The 23321-nt window shown below is 43.7% G+C and overlaps 1 protein-coding gene across 2 annotated transcripts; it reads right to left on the bottom strand.

Annotated features, from left to right (window-relative positions):
• Positions 1-2986: 2986 nt before the first annotated feature.
• CBX1 (chromobox 1) lies at positions 2987-23082 on the bottom strand. 2 transcript variants are annotated; one of them, XM_047707806.1, is made up of 6 exons: positions 22866-23082; positions 9924-10089; positions 8473-8649; positions 7599-7776; positions 6696-6790; positions 2987-4488 (listed from the first exon to the last, which is right to left on the bottom strand). In XM_047707806.1, the coding sequence occupies exons 3-6, from the start codon at positions 8610-8612 to the stop codon at positions 4344-4346; spliced, it is 558 nt and encodes a 185-aa protein (XP_047563762.1). In that variant the 5' UTR covers positions 8613-8649; positions 9924-10089; positions 22866-23082; the 3' UTR covers positions 2987-4343. The 2 variants fall into 2 exon arrangements, with proteins under 2 accessions (XP_047563762.1, XP_047563761.1); XM_047707805.1 differs by lacking the exon at positions 9924-10089.
• Positions 23083-23321: the final 239 nt, after the last annotated feature.

Raw genomic sequence — 23321 nt, forward strand, 5'->3', positions numbered from 1 at the left:
ATGAGCCATCCAGGCGCCCCAAGTTGTCTTAGACCTTAGTCCTCAGCTAGGGACTGAAGTAGCAATTTAAACAGTGAGCCAGTGCCCCACGGCTAGGCCCCCAAGTTGCCCAGTGGGGTAAACAGTGGCTCTGGTACTGCCACAAACCACCAAGGTTACAAAGCAGATCTGGACACGCTACTAAATATTTAAACACAAGCTATTTAATATAAGCAACAACTACAGAACCAAATCATCAGGATAGATTGTAAACTTACTGTTTCAGCCTTGCCTCATAGTCCTGCTGCCTCACTGGCCTAAGGTTAAAAAGAGGAAAAAAAAAAAAAAAAAAAAAAGGCAAAGCCCTAGAAAACAGAACACTTGCTCTACCTGCCCCCACTGAGCAGGACCAAGTATGGTTTTCATTCATCCCAGTGCAAGCCTTTCCAAGATTCAGCAGTTTATTCAGTGGGAAGCTCCCAAGGCCAAGGTCAATTAAAAGTCATCCATAGAAGACAGCTGAGCAACTGTGAACACATTGGTTAGAACAGCAGTAACTTCTGAAGAAAACCTCAGTGCTGGACAGTCAAACCGAGGTGATATGCAGATCACAGCCTAAGGATTGTCTGTGGAATCTTTAAGCTCCACCATCACCAAGCTTCCGTAGCCACACACCAGAACACCCAGATGCCTCTGCCCAGATTGGTTCCTACTGCTGAAAAGCAAGATGAAGCCAAGATACCTTCCTTTACTAAAGCTGAATGCGGGCCTGGTAGCAATACTTGTATTTTCAGTCATATGCTAGAGGAGAAACACTAGCCTGTACTTAGTTCCGCCCTATCACTCTGAATTTTAAACAAGGTCTTTTTATCCTCCCAGAAATACCCAACTTGCAAATCAGATTAATACTAGCATCGGAGACACGTGATCAGGTTCATTTGATCTCAGACAGAAACCAGGTCCATACATAGTTTAGGATCTGGAGCTACTGTAGAAAATTTGGATTTCAGAGTTCTAGTTCCACCAATTATCTTGGAGTAGCAGTTTCCTCTCATTTTCCCTTTCTCTGTGATGGAAACAGTGACTATAACACACATTCCCACTGTCACAAGCCATAAAGATGTCCTGAGCACATAAGGCCAAACAACAATTGGCCATGTCAAAATCAAACTGACCCGAGCTGGAGTGAATTCTGGATTATAAGATTATATCTGAAAGTAAGTACTTAAAAACTCAACTATTAAAAAGTATTTATAATTAGACCAAACTTTCAAATGACACAGAAACAATGATTCCTGAGCACTGTCAGCTGACAGACTGCCTCCATGGTCATTTACTGTACTAACTTGAAACTCAATTGAAGACAACGGAAGACACCTCAGATGGTGAATGGTCACCGGGTTAGTAAGCTCTTCTTGTCATATAGCAACTAAGGTCATCACCTGTCTCCTCTTCAACTCCCGGGTGAGGAGTCTATGATGACGCAGCTCCACTGACACCATCCAACTCGCTCTTGTGCTGCCTGAAGAAATGCTCTCCGATATCTTCTGAAACAGAGGGAAGCTTTGTTGTGCCTCTGTGTACCTTTTATTTCCAACATTTCTGCATGCATTTGTGGCTTCAACAAGCACTTGAGAAAACTTTGTTATCAAAACCCTTCATCTAGACATGTGACAGCTGGCTTTCAACGATAACAAAACTGTGAAAATCTATCTGCACTTGCATTTTTGTTGCATGCATTATCGATGTCAGCATGTTCCCAGGGCAAGAATGAGGGGGTTTTATGAGGGTTCTGGAATGCTAAAAATGCCAATTAAGTAGGTTCCAGAGGTTCAGACTAAAGCTGAACAGCAATCCACTCTGGACACCTAGAAGGCTGAAGGCTAATTTCAGTGCATCTAACAATGCAGGACAGAACCAGAACATCTCTGCCCACCTCACCCCAACTCATCCAACTAGCTAATGGCTCTGCTACTGCCAACCACAAGGTCACACCAAGATCTCTGCGCAGAAGGGCCTCCTCCCTGGCTCCACTTTACCTCATCTCCCCAAACTTCTTGGACGCTTTTTTTTTTTTTTTTTAAAGATTTTTGTTTTTAGGTAATCACACCCAATGTGGGGGTCAAACTCACAATCCCGAGATCAAGAACTGTATGTTCGGGGCGCCTGGGTGGCTCAGTGGGTTAAGCCACTGCCTTCGGCTCGGGTCATGATCTCGGGGTCCTGGGATCGGGCCCCGCGTCGGGCTCTCTGCTCGGCAGGGAGCCTGCTTCCTCCTCTCTCTCTGCCTGCCTCTCTGCCTGCTTGTGATCTCTGTCAAATAAATAAATAAAATCTTAAAAAAAAAAAAAAAGAACTGTATGTTCTACTGACTGAGCCAGCCAGATGCCCCAAGGAGGCTTTTTGAAAAAAAATTTATGCATCGGTTTATTTATTTGAAACAAATGCTTTGTGCTAGTAAGTAGAGCTGATCTGACCTCTGGAAATCCCATTTTTCCTTTTAATAAATAACAAGAACTTAGTTCCATTTTTGCTCTAGAATTATAGGCAGAAAATGACGTTAATAAAGTGGGTAACATGTTAATTCAGTGATTAAACACGAGGCCAATTCCTGAAAATCTCAGAGTTGACTATTTAGCCAAGGTGACACAATCTACAAAATGCGCGAGCCAAGAACTAACCTACTTCAAACCCTGTTTCCGAACATATCGCGGTCTGGAAGTGCAAGCGGGCCGGAGTGCCAAACAAACAAACTGCGCAATATGAAGACAGAATGATGTGACAAACTTTACGATCTCTGGAGTAACTATAAATGTTTGATAAATGTTCACTAAATAATGATGAGACCACTCAAAGTTTCAGGCCAGACATTAGATTCTCAAGCCTACAGTGTTCAAGAAATTAAACCACCCAACTGTGGAAGTTGTTTCCTTATAGGCTGAACCTATAAAGTAGTGAAAGGCAGGGAGAGTTTTTGGTAATACTTAATCAAGACAGAAATCAAAGATTATAAATCTATAGTTTTATTAAGACAAAAACCGACAATGTGGTATGAAGTTTACATTTAAACAAAGTTTCCACGGAAACCTAACACATGCCTAAAAAGATTCTGCAACGGAGTTCTAGAATGCAGGTCTAGACGATGTCAAGAACTGATGATCTCATGATTCCAGACAGCATTTTGGGTATTAGTTAATTCTTAGGATTAAAAAAATTTTTTGTTTTGTGTTTTAAAGTGAACCACTGCCCTAGTATGAAAGTTTAATCTTCTCCTGAGACCAGGGCTTTTGAAATCATTCCACTCTTGGAAGTGATTCAGTGAACTTGTGCTGTCAGTGACCGAACTCTGCCACCAATGATTTCAGAGTTCAAAGTTCAAATAACAGGCTCCAAGAGTTTTCCACCCTAAGAGCAGGGGCCCTTGTCTTTCTCTACTCTCCCACCTTCTACACCACCCTCTTCCCCTCCCCAAACACCTCACAGCCAGTGGTGTGGATGGACAAGCTGATGTCTAAAACCTCATAACTGGAAAAGAGTCTTCTTATCAATTTCGAGAATTAGCACCTCTAAGACAGAACAATCTGCCTGTGAATACACTCCAATTAAACTCCCTCTTCAGCCAGTTTCCATCCCCAAAATGGCAGCTTTGGTAACTTATTAACTGGCTTAGTCCTCTGTCGGGAACAGCATTAAGCTCAGGCAGGGAACACCTTGGCTTATAAATTTCAGGCATTCACAGCTTTTAAACAGTCTCTCACAGTCCTCATTTAGGTTGCCAATGACATTTTTTTGAAAAGATAAAATATTCTGGACACAGAACCGAATCACCACAAGTTTGTTCTTTCCATTGTTTTACCATTTCCCCAATCAGGCCCAAATTTTAACAAAAATGATCCTACCCATCTCTGTTCCTTCCCACCCCCAACCCTCCCACCCCAAAAAGATACACCAGTAATAGCCAAAAAACTACACACATGCTACGCTGTAAAAATGCAGAGTTAACACTATTGGGAAGAAGGCTGTGGGTTGTGGAGATGCGCTTTGAAGATCTACAGTATCTTTTGCTCTCCCACACACCCATTCTGCAAGTTCTGTCCTTCATGGAAGGCCCTTTGCCTTTCTCAGCAAAGTACAGAATGGGCTGCCTTGCAACACTTCTCTTCCCTCCCCTCCACTGGGATGGATGTGCAAACTACACAGCATGGAAAGGCTTTAAAGCACTTGGGCTGCTGTAGGGCACAGAAAACGATACTGGCTCTTCAAAGGACATCTTCTCAAGCCACCTCTATGGTGTCAAGTAGAACTCCTTCCCTCCCCACTTGAAACCCACAGTCAGATGTGACAGGGGCAGGTACTCAGGAGAGTTAATTCTTGTCATCTTTTTTGTCATCATCCTCCGAGGGGTAAGAATGCCACGTCAGCCTTTCCTCATAGAAGGATATGACCACCTGTGGGCACTTGACATTGGCTTCCTTGGCAGGGACTAGGTCAGCCTCATCAGAATTTTTCCTGCAGAACAAAGCAGAGAGACCCTGAGACCAGGTGCTAGTGGTCTCCTAACTTGGATGACACAAGGAATAGGGCTTTAAGAGTATTAATTCCAAAAGAGTAGCCTAGGGAAGAGTGATTGATAACATGGCCCAAGCAGCATTTAGTCAAGTGACATCCGCAAAGATCTTCTGTTGAAAATCCTCTCTGGGTATCTTTTAAAAGCTAAGTCACTTAACTCAATCTATCACATCTGAACCTCCAGGCAAGGCCAGGAAAAAAACATGACTCTCAGATTCTTCAAGGGCAGAAGAGAGGCTTCCACACTCTTCCAAAAGCCGTATCTCGGCTTTATATATAGAATTTAATGCCAGATTGGGCAGTAAGATTTAATACCACTGGCTCTAGCCAATGCAGGTGGACACGTTCTCACTGACTCGTAATTACACTGTTTAACGTTACCAAATGCCAAGCTCACACAGACATTCCACAACTCCCAGGTGCTTTGAAATGGTGCTTCAACACTGGGAAGTAGAAAATAAGGGACTGTTACATAATTCTCTATTTTTCTGGACTTTAAAATGGTTTCAAAATTTGAAAATCACATACATATTACAAAGGACTTAGGAATAAGGACACTGGGAATCTCCTGGATGGGAGCAGCGGCATTAGGGCAGTTAGCAGTTCTATCATGGGCTCTCTGATGAGGTACCACCCCAAACTTCTAGCACCCAGCAACAGATAAACCAAAGCCAGAGAGCCCAAGGTACCAGAGTTGACTAAGCTGGTAAGGTATGTTTTTGAACAACGGACTGAAGAGAGTGGGAGGAAAAAGGAGTGTAATCGTTGGGAGCCTGAAGCAGGCTGCATGAAAACAACACTTTCTGAGGGAAGTTCAGTCATTTCACAGCAAAGAAGTATTTGGTATTTTGGAAATAGACAAGTATCTCAACTCTCCAGGAAAATCACCTTAAAATGAACTCGGTTTTATAATCAATATCCAATCTTTTTATCTTAACCTGTAGAGTTACATTCAGGTAAAATCTTTACAAATAGCGGTAATTCAACCAAAAGGAATGTAATCTTAGACAAGATAGAAACAGTACCGTAACTCAGACTGGTCACATGCAGACAGAGAAAATATATTCTAGTTGGACTATAACTCCTATTATCAATCCTTTTACCCCAAATGCACACCTTAAAAATGAACTTTTCTCCTATAGGCTAGCAATAAATCAGCTAAAAGATCTGATTCAGTGAACATCTAGGGAATGCAAAATAAGAAAACAAGGTTTCACCTAACTGTGACATAGCCTTTTAGTAGTGTCAAAGTTAGGCCTCTCTGGCCACCTTCTAAACCAGGGGAATTAGTACAGACAGGAGTTTCAGAGAAGGTTCTAGACTGACAAAAGGACAAAATCCTCAGTAACTGGCAAAAGTTTAGAATCATTCGCTCCTAATTTATATTTTAAGGGCAATGATTGAGACCCACATGGGCGGGGTGGGGGGTGTGGAAACGATGTAGGACAGGGATGGGGCACAAGTTATTTCTCAACAAGCAAGAAAAGGGAAAGAAAGCCTTCCTTTGGACAAGAATAGGGAGATTTTAGAGAATCTGGGGTCACAGTTCTTGTAATTCCAACACAACTGTTTTCATTAATCTGTTTCGCGGAGTTTTACTATCACTGATACACTTCTGGGGGGGGGGGGGCAGCCTTGCTCTATGCTCAGTAAAGGGGACTTGCTGACCCCTACTGGCTGATCCTGGAATTACAGAATCTGCACTAAGTGGAAAGGATGTAACAATTAAGGACAAAGACCTACAGAAATTCTCAACTAACCCTGAGAAGTTAACAGAACTTCTGAACCTGGGGCCAGCCCGATCTTTATTAAGGAGGTAGTACAAGGGGAGGGTGGTTCAATCACATTTCATTTCCCCCCCTTCGTTTACATAAGTGAAATGTGATCCTTCCCCATACCTTCTCCATTTTGGCTTTTCTCCCACCTCCTAAAAAAACCGGGCAAAGATCTGAGAATCCTAAGGGCCCCTACCTGTAACTCATGAGTCCAGGTTGGCGGTCAGGCCGAGGGTCACTATCGAAGGACTATGCCATCTTAAAGATTTCACACTTGGGCGACTGGAATTTCGAAGGTCCAGCTCTTTTCTTCTGGCATGGAACAGATGGGGAGAAGAAAAAACCACCACACAGAGCCACTGGCAGACTCACCATTTCATCAGGAACATGAGTTCTCCACTGGAGTCTGTAGCTCCAATAATCCGCTCTGGCTCCAAACCCCGGGCAAAGCCTCGTGGCTTTTCTGACTGTAAAAACCAAATGGATGGAACAACTTTAATTATATGGCACTGTTGTCCAGACTGAAGTCACTCCTGCTTCTCAGATTAATATAATCACACTCTTGTCAGTATTTCACCAATACCTTGGCTCCAAGTCACAGGCCCTTTTGCAGCCTTCTGAGGGATTCTTCCATCAAGGTCCTGAGGTTCCCCATATGTAAAAAGGGACATATATCTCAAGCAAAATAAATTTTCACAACTATTTCTTCACCCTCAGAAGATAACTTACTTTAAGGTAATGAATAGATGAACATAGCAATCTCACACCTATAATGATTACAACACTAAAAACTATCTATCTACAAGAATGAATTTAGTTGTACTTATTATTCTTGAACCTCAAATAAAGTAAATACATATTATTTACCAGAATGAACCCCCAACAGTTTGTAAGCATTAGCCTAAGATTCAGAAGGAATGAGATATGGCTGCTGAGGTCCAAAAAGCAGCTGAATGAAAGTGCTTACATTTAAAAATTAGAAGGGGGGACGCCTGGGTGGCTCAGTTGGTTAAACAGCTGCCTTCAGCTCAGGTCATGATCCCCAGCATCCTGGGATCGAGTCCCACATCGGGCCCCTTGCTCAGCGGGGAGCCTGCTTCTCCCTCTGCCTCTGCCTGCCATTCTGTCTGCCTGTGCTCGCTCTCTCTCCCTCTCTCTCTGACAAATAAATAAAATCTTTTAAAAAATAAATTAATTAATTAAAATTAAAATTAAAAGGGCTTTCAGCTTGCGAGCAGTAGAAATTCTGGCTAGTAAAAATTCTTCTCCCCTTACCTCTTCTTTCTTCTTCTTTGGTTTGCTCTCTTCTCCCTTATCTTCAGAATCAGAGTCAGCTTTGCGTTTGCCTCCCTCTGATTTATCTGTCTCATGTGCTGTTTTCTGTGACTGCAGAAACTCGGCAATGAGATCAGGGCAATCCAAGTTCTCTTCTGGCTCCCACGTGTTATCCTCACTGAAACCAGAGGGCACAGTGAGTCACACTTTCCACTCAAAGTTAGCACACTCACACTAAGGAGATGCACAGGATGATGAGAGCTGGTATCCTTGGAAAAGAGGGGTTAATGATAATGAGTAACCAGATTTTGCCCAAGACCAAGAACTTGGCAACGCTGAAATTTCTTGGGGGGTGGAGTGGGGCAGGGACTTTTTAATACAAATTGAAAGCTTAGAAATTTGTCTTCTTCAAAGGGAAGTTACTGTTTGCATAGTTGAATTGGTCTAAAGCCTGTACATAAAACTGCTTCTCAGAAATCACTGTCTTGCATTATAGCATTTTGTACATGTAGATGGTTTTCCTAATTAGACTGTAAGCCATGAAGGCCAGGCCTGGGTCACATTACCCATCAGAGTACTCTAGGCCTCGCACATTACTAGACTCCTGAGAAATAGTCAGTGACTAAATGAATGGATTTAGGGGCGCCTATGTGGCTCAGTCGTTAAGCATCTATCTTCAACTCAGGTCATGATCCTAGGGTCCTGGGTTCAAGCCCCACATTGGGCTCCCTGCTCAGTGGGAAGCCTGCTTCTCCCTCTCCCACTCCCCCTGCTTTTAGTCCCTCTCTGGCTATCTCTATCAAATAAATAAAAATACCCTTTAAAATAAGTAAATGAATGAATGAATGGATTTACCCAGGTTAATGAAACTTACTCTGAGAACCCCTTCCACTTTAGGAGGTACTCCACTTTGCCCTTTACCACTCGACGATCAAGAACTTTTTCCACCACATATTCCTCTTCCTCCTCTTCTAGCACCTCCTCCACTTTCTTCTTGTTTTGTTTCTTCCCCATAGTGCCCGCCAGCTTTCTGGTCTAAAGGGTGACGCTGCTAAAGTGGTAAGATAAAAAGGGCGTTAGGGCACACTTTTCTTGGCTAGGTGAGTATTTGGATGGTTAGAAATCAAGGGACATTACTGACTTTAATAGCATATGCTGCTTATATAAGTGTTCTGCCTATTCAGCTTCAGTATAAAATAGTGTCCTCATCTAGTCAGCTAGAAAGTTCGTGCGTAAACAGCCCCAACCAATCTCATAGCAAAACTTCTTTATTCTTGCATATCCACTTAAAACTTTTATACCTAGGGGCGCCTGGGTGGCTCAGTCGTGAAGCATCTGCTCAGGTCATGATCCCAGGGTCCTGGGATTGGAATCAAGCCCTACATCAGGCTCTCTGCTCAGCGGAGCCTGTTTCTCCCTCTCCACTCCCCCTGCTTGTGCTCTCTCGCTATGTCTCTCTCTGTCAAATAAATAAATAAAAACTAAAAAACAAAACAAAACAAAAACCAAAAAAACCCCACACACTTTTTATACTATTCTAAGTTTTTTTTTTCTTTTAAGATTTCATTTATTTGTGAAAGAGAAACAGAACAAGCAGGGGGAGTGGCAGGCATGCAGGACTCGATCCCAGGACCTTCAGATTCTGACCTGAGCTGAAGACAGATGCTTAACCAACTGAGCCACCCAGGAATCCCTATTCTTTTTAAGCTATTATGTTCCCAATACCCCTTTTACTACAGAGCATGGTATCTAAAATATTAGTTAAACTGGGGGTGCCTGGGTTTTCAACTGGTCATGATCTTCAGTCAGCAGGGAGTCTCCTCTCTGCTCTTCTCTCCCCTCTCCCACCCCCACCATGAACTCTCTCTAAAATAAATGAATAAAACTTTTAAAAAACAAAATATTAATTGAAAGCAAGGCTCCTGAAAATAATGTACACATATCAGACTTATACACATATAACCCTCTGATCTATACTTTCATATTGCTGGACTTCAACTTTTACAGTGTGAAGTAGCTTGTTCTATTTATTAAACATCTGGCCTAACTTCCCCCCATTTCTTTGCATTGTTAAAACACCTCTCCTGAGGGGCGCCTGGGTGGCTCAGTGTTAAGGTTAAGCCTCTGCCTTCGTTCGGCTCGGGTCATGACCTCAGGGTCCTGGGATGGAGCCCCACATCACGCTCTCTGTTCAGCAGGGAGCCTGCTTCCCCCCACCCCCCACCCCATGTCTCCCTCTCTGCCTACTTGTGATCTTGGTCTGTCAAACAAATAAAATCTTTAGAAAACAAACAAACAAACAAACAAACCAAAACAGAAAAACACCTCTCCTGAGTCTCAAGGTTCTTTATGCAGTCTTTTCTGAATGCCACCAATGACTTTCAACTTGAAAGTTTCTTGTTAGTTTCTTATTCTATTTATGAGGCGGAGAAAGACTCATAAGAATGCCAGAATGACCACAAAATCCTCTAAACTGGGACACTGCAATAATCTGGAAAATGATAGGAAAAAAAGAGAGAGTTATCACAGGTAATAGAACCTGAGTTTATTCTTCTGTAAAACACATCTCCAGGCTGGGTGACTTCTGGTGCTTAAATCCTAGTCCCCTATAAATCTATTTTTAGTCCTTCAAACACAATTCTGACTGCTGGTCGACTTAATGCATTTGTTTACCAATTTGTGTCAGTAGGTGGCGCCATAAGATATCAATACAACAAAACTGAGCTACAAAAACTGGCCAAAAACCTGTATACCGATGGATCACAGCTGCCCACAATGAGATACAAAAAATCAAGGGGCGCCTGGGTGATTCAGTGGGTTAAACCCTCTGCCTTCAGCTCAGGTCACGATCCCAGGATCCTGGGATCGAGCCCGGCATTGGGCTCTCTGCTCAGCAGGGAGCCTGCTTCCACCTTTCTCTCTCTGCCTGCCTCTCTGCCTACTTGTGATCTCTGTCTGTCAAATAAATAAATAAAATCTTTAAAAACATATATAACAAATTTTCATAAAAGTCAGGCCCTATGTTATCTACATTAGTAGCTGTATCTGTCTTACTCACAAAAAGCAGTTACTGCCCATCTAATCCTGCTACTAGGAACCAAAAGGGTCAGAACAGCTTCTGGTTGGTCTCTACTACTACGGCAGGCCTCCTCTCCCTCTATCATTAGCCTGGTCCCAAGGAGGAAGAGTCAAGGAACAAAGACTATATCCTTTAGGTTAAGTAAAGAAAACCCCCCAAAGGGGAAAATCTACAGTGAAACCTCCTTTCTTTACTCACTCAACTCATTTTCTTAAGAGCAACTCACAGTGAAGAATGTAGAAAACAGACTCCTTCTTTCTGCGCTTTCTCAGCTGGCCCGTCGCAGCATCTATCTCAGATGGAGGCATTCTGAGAGCCTCAGCCAGGTTCCCAACCTGGGTTTTTCCCTTATTTATAGGTAGTTCTCTAGGGTCCTGAGTAAGGTGTTTGTCAAAATCAGTGAAGTAGATTATAAATGCAACCCACTCTTTCTACAGAATCTAGCACCTTCAGAGGAGCGCAAGAGGCCCCCCGTAAGTATTACAACGTGCCAATGTTTCCAAATGGATTTTTTTTTTTTTAAGATTTTGGTTTTTTTTTTTTTTTGAGCGAGGGAAGGCAAGAGCTCGAGTAGGGGAGGAGCAGAGGCAGAGAGAGAAGCATACTCCCCACTCATGACCCGACCCAAAGGCAGACACTTAACTGAGTCACCCAGGCAGCCCCCAATTGAATTATGTCAAGAGAAACCCTCTTTCCCTGAATATGGTAGCCTCCAAACACTAGCAGGGACATCCAGAAAGAGGACTCTCAGTTGGAACTGCTTGGCAAGGAAATCTCAAAGTAACTCAAATCAGTATAGTAGCACAAGAGAAAAAGGCCTTTTATCAACACAACTTGCCACTCCCCCCTAAGCATCCTGGAAATCAAATTATGGCATCAAAAGTGCCATAATCATTGAACAAATGGTCAAAATTTATGACAGACCATCACAAGAGGTGTACGTTAAAGGCGAACAGTTCTGAATTAACTCAGAAATCTTAGTCCTTGGACCAGTCTCCTTAAGGCTTATCCCAATGTTGCAAGACAAAAAAACCTAGAGTTAATCTAAGCTGTTGTAACTTTTATCTAAATATTTACTGGGGTGGAACACCTGGCTGGCTCAGACTGTAGGCTGTGACTTCTTGATTTTGGGATTCTGAGCGTAATAAGACCCACATTGGGTTTAGAGACAACTTAAACAAACAAATTTACTGGGTCTGCCACATTTTAAGCTGCCTAGAAAAATACACTTATACTGAAATTTAATTTACAGAGTGCTACCTCATTTGATCCTCAAAACAATCCCATGAAACAAGCTACTCAGGTATTACCGACACTTCATGGATAACAGAACATTTACACAAAATAAATCGCCTAAGGTCACACACTTAACAAAGAGCATAGCACCTCAGTAAGGACATACAGCAAGGCTGAGCCCAAAGCCCTGCTGCACACACGGAGCTAGCAGCCAGCCACATTCCTGCAGTAGGGAGGGAGGCTTCTCTTCAGCCTGTACAAGGACAGGACAGAGATTACTTTTTCTTAGTATTTTATTATTTATCTGAGGGAGAGAGAGAGCGCGAGCGAGCGAGTGAGCATGAGCACGGAGAGGTACAGAAGAGGAAGAAGATGACTCTGCCGAGTAGGAAGCCTGATGTGGGGCTCAATCGCCAACCCTGGGATCACGGCCAGAGCCGAAGGCAGACGCCTAACCAACTGAGCCACCCAGGTGCCCCAGGACAGAGATTTCTTTAAATGGATCTTGCCTACAATTTGTCATCAGTAAATAAGGAAGTGACTGATAATGATTTTCTTTCAGAAAAGACCTTGTAAGGTATGGTATTAAAAAACCAATGATTCGGGACGCCTGGGTGGCTCAGTTGGTTAAGCAGCTGCCTTCGGCTCAGGTCATGATCCCAGCGTCCTGGGATCGAGTCCCACATCGGGCTCCTTGCTCATCAGGGAGCCTGCTTCTCCCTCTGCCTGCCATTCTGTCTGCCTGTGCTCGCTCTCTCTCCCTCTCTCTCTCTGACAAATAAATAAATAAAATCTTAAAAAATAAAAAAATAAAAACCCAATGATTCTTAATTGGTTACTGGAATACAAAGGTTTTCATTGTTAAATCAGCAAGCAGTAACAAAGCCTTGGTTGGTAGTCCCCCAGCAAGTTTTTGGAGTCTTAAATTGGCATATGCTAGATGGTGCCAAAATTTTGAAGTTGAATACCTACACCAAGTAGGCTGGAGAGAATACCAAGAAAATGCCAATTTTAAGAAACCAAAATTTATCTAGAGTGTTGCAATGAATCCAGGGATGGTATAAACCTGAAGAGCCACAAACTCATAGCTGTATCAAGAGGAAATAAAGCACTGTCCCGATTCTCCCCCCTACACACCTTACACCAGGAGGTTAGAAGCTAGAAAACAGAGAGGAACAGTGCTACTTGAAAGCAGAAGGCAATACAGTATCAGATACAAGAGAAGGCATTTTGTTTTGTTTTTGAGGAGCTGCTACTGATTTCTTGCCAGCTTGAAAGATCAAATTCCAGATGTCAGAACAGGTAACTATCACCAACCTCTGAAACCAAAGCAATAGCTCTTTGAGCTAAACGCTAAGGAGCATTCGGAATGTTGGTTTGGTGAGGTGACCACCTTTACTGAGAAAGAACTCACAGGAAAGCAGACCTTGAGTAGAGAACCTTCTTTCATCTATATATGAATCAGAATCACCCATGGAGTTTATAAAACTGGCATCCAGATCCAGCAACACAGAAAGTAGGGTGTGCATTATTTTTAAGAAACACTGTTTTTGTATCTGTAATATAATACATGTATTCATACTCAATTACAAAAATATCTAATGTAGGAAATCAAAAGCTCCTTGGCCCAAAACCTGTCAAAGCCTGTTCTCATTCTTCTATACATGAACTAACATAAATATACATTAAGTGCAAACAGATTATTATAGTTCTACAACTTGCCTTTTTACACTTTGACACTGTGCCATACAGATCTCAATTCATAATGAGCTACACAGTATTCTGTGTTTTAAGGACACATCATACTAACCATCACCTAGGCAGGAAAATTTAGGTTGTTTCAATTTTTTTTTAATTTTTTTTTTTTTAAAGATTTTATTTATTCATTTGACAGAGAGAAATCACAAGTAAGCAGAGAGGCAGGCAGAGAGGGAGGAGGAAGCAGGCTCCCTGCTGAGCAGAAAGCCCGATGTGGGGCTCGAACCCAGGACCTGGGATCATGACCTGAGCCGAAGGCAGCGGCCTAACCCACTGAGCCACCCAGGCGCCCCTTTTTTAATTTTTTTTAAAGATTTTATTTATTTATTTGACAGAGATCACAAGTAGGCAGAGAGGCAGGCAGAGAGAGAGAGAGAGAGAGAGAGAGAGAGAGGAGGAAGCAGGCTCCCTGCCGAGCAGAGAGCCCGATGCGGGGCTCGATCCCAGGACCCTGGGATCATGACCTGAGCCAGAGGCAGAGGCTTTAACCCGCTGAGCCACCCAGGCACCCCTCAAATTTTTTATTATAACAAACAATGTTGCTTTGACCATGGTATCTGCATCTTTAAAACCTCCTTAGGTGTGGGGCGCATGGCGTGGTGAAGTTGTTAAGCGTCTGCCTTCCGCTCAGGTCAGGACCCCAGGGTCCTAAGATCGAGCCCAGCGCCTTGCACTGGGGCTTGGGACCAGGATTCGGGCTCCCCGCCCAGCAAGAAGCCTGTTTCTCCCCTTTACCACTCCTCCTGCTTGCGTTCCCTCTCTCGCTGTCTCCTCTCTGTCAAATAAATAAAATCTTAAAAACAAACAAACAAACAAACAAACAAAAACTCCTTAGGTGATCTGTGTGACTCTTGACTTTAGGGTCATGAGTTTGAGCCCCACAATGGCCACACAATTTACTTAAAAATAAATAATTAATAGGGGCGCCTGGGTGGCTCAGTGGGTTAAGCCTCTGCCTTCGGCTCAGGTCATGATCTCAGGGTCCTGGGATCGAGCCCCACGTCGGGTTCTCTGCTCGGCAGGGAGCCTGCTTCCTCCTCTCTCTCTCTCTGCTTGCCTCTCTGCCTACTTGTGATTTCTCTCTGTCAAAAAAATAAATAAAATCTTTAAAAATAAATAAATAAATAAATAATAATATGATTAAAAGCTCCTCAGGTGATTTAATGCATATCCTTGAATAAAAGCCATTGCTATAAGAGGACTGGGAGAAACTACATGCCTCAGGCGAAAATGACACACATTTCAGACATAAATCAATTCTTATGAGTCACCTAAAAGGCAGATGAACAATTTTACTTTTTCATAGACTTGAGAATAAGATTGGAGCAATAAACTGATGCTCTTGAAAACAAAACCTTCTCTATTATCACATTCAGCATTACTTAATCTAGACCTTTTCTGCATTAGCAATTCAACAGGAAGAGCACTGCCTGAAGGATCCTCACAGTTCTTTTCATCAGAAGCAGCTAGAATGAGGACAAGATGGTATCTTTCCTGTTCCTACCTCTCAAAACAACTTTATGCCTACAGACAATTATATATATTTGCTAAATAACTCAATTTCCAAATAGATCTAACAACCCTCATGGGATTCCTCTGAGGTGAGCTTTTATGACCTTCTGGTATTAATTATCTATTTATATATTTGCAAATATGTCCTATTTCATTAATTATTTACTGCTTTAAGCTTAAAGATAGCTTTTTGAAACCCAACGCATTAAGTACTCAAAAAGAAAACAGCACGTCTATCCTGTATGACTGAAATTCACAGCTAAGTTTTTTTAAAACTGGAGAACAGCTCCAGAACACACTCAAGAAGAACCCAGGTCTGGCTGTTATGAAGGAACCAATAATTACGAAACAGAGAAAGCAAGATCTCATTTCTAGATGACCAAGAGAGAAGAGCTGCCAGAAACTGAAGAATCACACTTCATATATCTGAAGTGTAGGAATTTCTTCTGCTCTTCCTTTTATCTGGCCCACACAGGAAAATAAAGTAACAATGCTCTTGTAGTAACTGGCAAAAGGGACATAACTTCATATCAAGAAAGATAAGATAGGTGAGAAAGGGTAAATTCTGAACACAATGTAAAGTTTCAACAAAATGGTTTATCTGTGGGGCACCTGGGTGGCTCAGGGGGTCTGCCTTCGCCTCGGATCATGATCCCAGCGTCCTGGATCCAGCCCCGAATCAGGCTCCCCACATTGGGCTCCCTGCTCGGCGGGAGGCCTGCTTCTCCCTCTCCCACTCCCCCTGCTTGTGTTCCCTCTCTCTTTGCCAAATAAATAAATAAAATCTTTAAAAAAAAATTGCAGATCTCTTCAAATCAGTATCTGTAAGCATCTGAGCTGAAGTACACTACACTTAACCTATCAATCGTAATTACCCTGCGCTTTGACCCATACTTTCACTTGACCGCTTCCCTTACCTAAAATGTCAGGGTCAGAAGTTTCCCTAAGGCCCCAGACTAGGTTTAGGTTATTAATTCTTCCTATGAACACCCTCCTACAGTATTCATTTAACAATTATCTATTGGATGGGGCACCTGGGTGGCTCAGTGGGTTAAGCCTCTGCCTTCAGCTTAGGTCGTGATCCCAGGGTCCTGGGATCAAGTCCCACATGAGGCTCTCTGCTCAGCAGGGAGCCTGCTCCCCCCCACCCTCTCTCTGCCTGCCTCTCTGCCTACTTGTGATCTCTGTCTGTCAAATAAATAAAATCTTTAAAAAAATTATCTATTGGATACCTATTGTGTTTAAGGTGCTAGAGAAATGGGGTGAGCAGGAGACAAAAAAAAAAAAAATCCCTGCTCTCTTAGAACGTATAATCTAATGTGGACGAGCTGAGCACGAGTGGGTATATGTGCATGCATGTGCTGGCAGAGAAGGGCACACACAATAAGCAAGAAGGTATCAGCGATAAATGCTATGAATAAAGTACCTTTAGATTAAGTAACATTTAAACTGAACCCAATGACAAGGAGACAACTTGGCAAAAATCAGAAACACACACCAAGTTGAGGGAATAGTTAATTCAAAATCCTGAAGTGAGAAGAGCTTGCTTTGTCTGAGGAACAGAAATGTGACCAGGGGGGCGCCTGGGTGGCTCAGTGGGTTGAGCCGCTGCCTTCGGCTCGGGTCATGATCTCGGGGTCCTGGGGTCGAGCCCCGCGTCGGGCTCTCTGCTCAGCGGGGAGCCTGCTTCCTCCTCTCTCTCTGCCTGCCGTTCTGCCTGCTTGTGATCTCTCTCTGTCAAATAAGTGAATAAAATCTTTAAAAAAAAAAAAAAAGAAAAAAAAAGAAATGTGACCAGGGAGAAACAGCAATACTGAAGGAATGGCCAGTAAGGACATGATAATTATTGTGCATTATCACTCCCCATATCACTCCTTCTTTCATCTAGCTCCCTTCTCCATTCCTCATTTTCCTTCTGCCTCTTTTTTGCCTCTATCTCAGGTTTAAGACCTAAGCATTAATGACCATAAAAGTTTATAACTATGGCTCTTCCAGCATTTAATACTATCTATTTAAAACCAAATAAAATCAATAAGCATTTACTAAAACCCTGGGTGGCATACAGGGGGACCAACTCACTCTGGCGAAAGCACTGAGAGTTCCATATTGAAGGGACCCTCTCACACCCGGACAAACGGAGCTGTTTGTTGAGGCCAGCAGGATACACAGCTATACAAGCAGCACAGGCTTTTGAAAAATCCCTTAGTAAGTAATAACAACATAATAACTAAAATCTGGGATGCCTGGGTGGCTCAGTCAGTTAAGCGCCTGACTTAGACTTGGGTCGTGATCTCGGGGTCCTAGGGGCAGGTCCCACATCTGCTCTCCACTCAGAGGGGAGTGTGCTTTCTCCCTCTGCCCCTTCCTCCCCAGCTCGCGCTCTCTCACTTTCTCTCAAATAAATAAATAAATTCTTTAAAAAAAAAAATAAAACTAAAACTTATTGAATACTTAAAACAATGTATATAAAGGCGTTCAATCCTCGCAGTAACTCTATTAGACCCATTTCATAAATGAGAAAACTAAGGCTTATGACAATTTCCCAAAGCCCCCACAGCCAGGTCTGAAAGATAAAAACATACAAAACGATGCAAGTTGAACTTTATTTCAATAAGAGAAACCATAAAAGTATATAATAACTAGCAAAAGAAACATAAGCAAGAGTAAGTAGTCACAAAAGCACTAGAGGGGCTTGAAAGAGTAAATGGCTAAGGTGATTAGGAAAGGTTCTGGAGAGTTGGGATTGAAGCCAGGCTCCAACAGCATTTGAAAAGGTGGACTGAGGAGGGTAATTTGGCCCAAGGAACTGTTGTGAACAAAAGCAATGAGGCAAGTCTGAGGTAGACGGTGTGTAAACCAGTTTGGGTGGAGCAGACTGAATAGGAAAGTGGTAGGTAACTGCTAAAAAATTTTCTACAAGGTCCCTCCCTTCTCCTTAAAACAAAAAAACTCCGGGGCACCTGGGTGGCTCAGTGGGTTGAGGCCTCTGCCTTCAGCTCAGGTCATGATCTCAGTGTCCCGGGATCGAGCCCCACATCGGGCTCTCTGCTCATCAGGGAGCCTGCTTCTCCTCTCTCTCTGCCTGCCTTCTGCCTACTTGTGATCTCTGTCTGCCAAATAAATAAATAAAATCTTAAAAAAAAAAAAAAAAAACTCCTCAGTGCAACATCTAACATCCTTTGGTTCCAACCATTTCATACTTCTACTCCCTCACAAAACCTACACTCCGGTCAAAACTATAACCTGAACATCTCCTTGAACATTTCCTCCATGCAAGGCTTTATAATTAAGTAGTGTTCCTGTCCAACACCAACAGTCAAAATCCTAGCCTTCCTTCAAGACCGAACTTAAACACTACTTCTGCCATGAAGCCTACCCAACCTAGTCAAGTATTATTTTTCTTTTCCTTGTGGCTGCATTTTTTTTCTATTTTTACTCAGACACCTGATTAAAGGCAGGTTGCAGTCTTGTGTAACATGCTGAACCTTCCTTATATGGACAGTAAGGATGGATCTCAGACTCCAAAAATCAGGGAATAGAAGTCCAAAGCTGTCAGTGTTTTAGGGAATGATCAGTAAGCAGAATCTCATCTGCAAGCCCAAAATGTAAAACAAGAAAGAAGTACTCCTTTGCTGAGCATTAGCAACTATATACCAGCCATCAAAAGGCAGGTGAAGGCATGTGTGCTATATACTCCATTTGTAGTCCTCTTGACTCCTGTTTCTAAACTGCTGTTGGCCTGTTTGTAAGCTATGGCTGTTTGGGAGGCAAATGCTTTCCAGCTGGAAAACTTTACTGAGTAGAAAACAAGAATTGGTGCCACATACCCAGGAAGAAGTTTCATTTTTAAAGGAATACCTGCTCTTGAATTCCAGGACCAGGACTAGAATACTGGTGTGTTAGTAAAATTAGAATTTTATCTGAGATGTGTCCAGAAACTTAGCTACCCCTTTCAGTATGCTGAAGTGGATGAATCAACCACACAGTTTTGGGCTGAGGGGCCACAGGGATGTGCAAATATTAGTAGGACACGGTGATAAACCTGAAGCAAGTCTTTTAGTTTAAGTGGAAATAAAAATGATTAGAAAGTTATCTTTCGGGACGCCTGGGTGGCTCAGTTGGTTAAGCAGCTGCCTTCAGCTCAGGTCATGATCCCAGCGTCCTGGGATCGAGTCCCACATCGGGCTCCTTACTCATCAGGGAGCCTGCTTCTCCCTCTGCCTCTGCCTGCCATTCTGTCTGCCTGTGCTTGCTCTCTCTCCCTCTCTCTCTCTGGCAAATAAATTAAAAAAAAAAAAAAAAAGAAAGAAAGTTATCTTTCTACAGGGTGCCTGGGTGGCTCAGTTGTTGGGAGTCTGCTTTTGGCTCAGGTCATGATCCCAGGGTCGTAGGATCGAGTCCCCACATCGGGCTCCCTGCTCAGTAAGGAGCCTGCTTCTCCCTCTCCCACTCCCTCTGCTTGTGTTCCCTCTCTCACTGTTTCTCCTTGTCAAATAAATAAATAAAATCTTAAAAAAGAAAAGAAAAAAAAAGAAAAAGAAGAAAGTTAGACTAGAACTATGACTAAACTGGAATTAAAACCAGAGACGAAAGCATTCACAGATAACAAAACAAAACCAGATTATTGACACTAACCTCTCAAATACCACAGTTCGGTTAGGCCCTCAATGTGTTAGCTATTATTGAAGAGAAAGGCACAATTTCACAGACAAATCAGGCAGCTCCTTCTAAAGGCACTAAAGATTTAATACAAGTTATTCAATGCAAATACTGAAATGATCTTAATTTTGTCCATATTTGAATAACTTCTCCAATTAACCTTTAAAAGGCTATTCAATTTTTCAGTAGACATCACTATCTGGAAATACTATTTAACTTTATGCAAAGAACGCAAAAGATTCTTCAAGATACTTTCAAAACAAAATATTCAAACTATAGCTTGCTGTTGAAACCCAGAACCTGGGCCTCTCCTAGACCTTGAGTAAGGTATTTAAAATCGTCACTTACATAATCTACACACCAAGGTGAGTATATTAAAAACAGAGGCTATGACAAGCATGCCAAGGGCAACAGTTACAGTCTGCCCAATGTCACCGATCAAAGATAGGAAAGCTTATTATTTAAGTGCACATTAACTTTCTGAGCCCCGGGTCAGGCTCCCTGCTGATCGGGGAGCCTGCTTCTCCCTCTCCCTTGGCCACCACCTCCCCACCCCCCAATCCCGCGTGTGCTCTCCTGCTCTCTGTCAAAAAAATAAAATCTTAAGAAAAACACAACCCACCTCATTCTGCTAGCACATGGAATTCTTAGATCTCAAAGCCATATCCATTCATTCAATAATTTGAATGACCTACTATGTATCACACATTTAGAGGAACAAGCATACACAGCCCCCATCTTATGTGAACCTATACACTAGCCATTAGTATTTTGTTCCAAAAACTCTTGAGAAATAACCTACAAAATGAAAATCTATCAAAACTAATGCACAATCTGTTACATCACCAGAGGTAGTATATAAACAAGGTTGAGATTATGATGGAGAAACTACAAGAAAAATGGCAAAAATGCATCAATTCTCTTTTTAAATGGTATGAACTCAAAAAGAAACATTTTCCTAGTCCCTAAAATGGGCACAAGATACAATGGTTGCTTTTTGTTTTTTTAAGTTTATTTGTAAGTAATCTCTACACCAACATAGGGCTTGAGCTTAGGACCCAGAGAAGAAGAATCACATGCTCTTCTGACTGAGCCAGCCAGGTGCCCCTATTTAATGACTGCTTCTTTTCAGACGTTTGGTTAGAAAAGTATCAGTATCCTGCAAATACAAACACATATGGCTAAGGTATTCTTACTTGGTCCCTTTAAACCAAGAAGCTAGAAGCACCAGGTTATCCACTATTTACATTTTTTTTTTAATTTTTTTTTGACAGAGAGATCACAAGCAGGCAGAGAGGCAGGCAGAGAGAGAGGAGGAAGCAGGCTCCCCGAGAGAGCAGAGAGCCCGATGCGGGGCTCGATCCCAGGACCCCGAGATCATGACCTGAGGTGAAGGCAGCGGCTTAACCCACTGAGCCACCCAGGCGCCCCCACTATTTACATTTTTAATGAAAAAACAATTCAGGCTACAGGGGCCAACGAAGAAAAATGGCACCCAAGGGAAAACTGGAAAAGAATGAGGATCCTGAACCTGCCCTAGAGCGTTATTAAGGTGTGACCAGTTCCAACAAGTTTCCCTCTCAATCAAACTACTTACAATATAAATGTCCGTTCGGGAGGAACACAAGCACTCATTTCCCTCATTGTATTCGTGCTTCCATTCCAAAACCTTGGACCTTTTCAGAGCTCTTCCAAACTGCTGACAGGACTCTTAATACAACTGAGGAGGCTATATTACCCCAAGCCAGAGTTTCCAGTATAATTAAATCTTTTTGTAACCTCCACCTAAATCAAGTTAAACCAATACAAATCTGCATATAAGGCCATACAGGAAAAACCTTCATCTGAAGTTTTGAAGAAGTATTGCTCATTTTGCATCAAAATTTTCCAACAACAAAGAAAAGCTGGTTAAAAAAATAAAAATCACAAGAGCCTAAGAAACAAATCTCACGATCTCACTAACTTTTCCTCTTTGTCTCCCCATTTCCCACATCATCTCACAACCTCTCTAATTCCTTAAGGATGAACTCATCCACACGCTTCTACAATTTCACTGCCCTTTTGTGAACAGTGACGATCCCGGATAAAAACTTATGGAACTGTGAATCAAAACAAGCGTTGCACTTGGGACTTTTTAACTCCCTGAAGAAATCAAAGAGTGAAGATAGTAGAAAATCTGGAAGAGGAAAGAAATCTGGTTTTGTCCTTTCTTCACACATTATTCTTAGAGCCTCCCCACTGTGTGAGGGTCCACCAGGAAGCAAAGGCGGCCAGTTTTCCTTTCCCCTTTCACTCCCTACAGAAACACTCCCGGGGCCTCCGCCCTACTTACCCCAACAGCTCCTCCCCCTTTAGATCCAAGCCTGGCACATAACTGCCCCTCCCTTTCCTAGCCCCATCTCCAGTTTAACCAACAGGTCTCCTCCCCAAGTAGCACACCTAGGGCTGCCCAGTCCCCTCTACTATTTACTCGAAGTTACTTCTCCTTGGTCCGGCGAGCGAAATGCCTCTGGCAGCGCCGGCCGGACCCGTATTCTCAGGTTGCGTTCGAAACCGAGGGTCTCACAGTCGTCACCCCTCCGCCACGCACGTCCAAGCATCAAGGCTCCCCAGCCTGTCCCCTTACCAATTTACTCGAGTGTTTCCTCCCCAACGCAATCCGGCAGCCGCCCACCCAACCCACGTAGCATTGTCTTGGTCTACCCAGGCCCCGAGGAACAACCCGCCAGAGCTCGGCCCACCCCAAATCGCCTCTATCTCATGCTCAGAGTACGCAGCCCGCCCCGCCCTCTCCATCCTTCTCCCGCCTGGCGCCCGACCCCCTGCACCCGGCGCGGAGCTCAGGGCGGGAAGGGTGCCGGGCGCGGTCCCCTCTCCCAACCTCCACCGCAAGAGCGCGGCCCCTCACCCAGGGCTCCCGCCGCCACCGCCGCCGCCGCCGCCGCCGCCGCCGCCGCCGCGCGCCTCTAGCGCCCGCCCCTCCACCCCCCCGCCCGCTTCCCCGCTTCTAGCGGGCTCTTTACCTCAGAGCAGCGCCCAAACGCCCGAGAGGAATCGGTGCCGCGCTAATGGCGCGTCGCGTTTGGTCAGCCGGGGGAGTGGCGCCCAGAAAAGCAACAAGCCGGTGGCCGCAGTCAAGCCCCTCACTGAAGCGGCGTACCGCAGGCCCCGGCCAACGGCCCTCCCCTCTGCCGAACAAAAGAGCCTCGCACTCGGCGCTGCCCGCCTCCCGCACCGCGCAGGCTCGACGACCCTCCGCACAGCAGTGTGGGACTCGGAGTCCGTCCCAGACTACAAGACCCGAAGTGCTGCGCGCGTCCTACGCCGCCGCCGCGCGGAGTTTGCGAGGGTTTCGGGGAGTTTTAGTTTTTTTAACTGCAAGCGCCGCCGCGAATGTAGTTTGTAGTTGGTAGAGAATTTGAACTTGTGGTTCCACAAGCGAACTCCATGGTGGTTGGTCCGAAAAATCATCCACTTCT

The sequence above is a fragment of the Lutra lutra genome, chromosome 16 (genome assembly GCF_902655055.1).
Source record: "Lutra lutra chromosome 16, mLutLut1.2, whole genome shotgun sequence".
Classification (NCBI taxonomy): domain Eukaryota; kingdom Metazoa; phylum Chordata; class Mammalia; order Carnivora; family Mustelidae; genus Lutra; species Lutra lutra.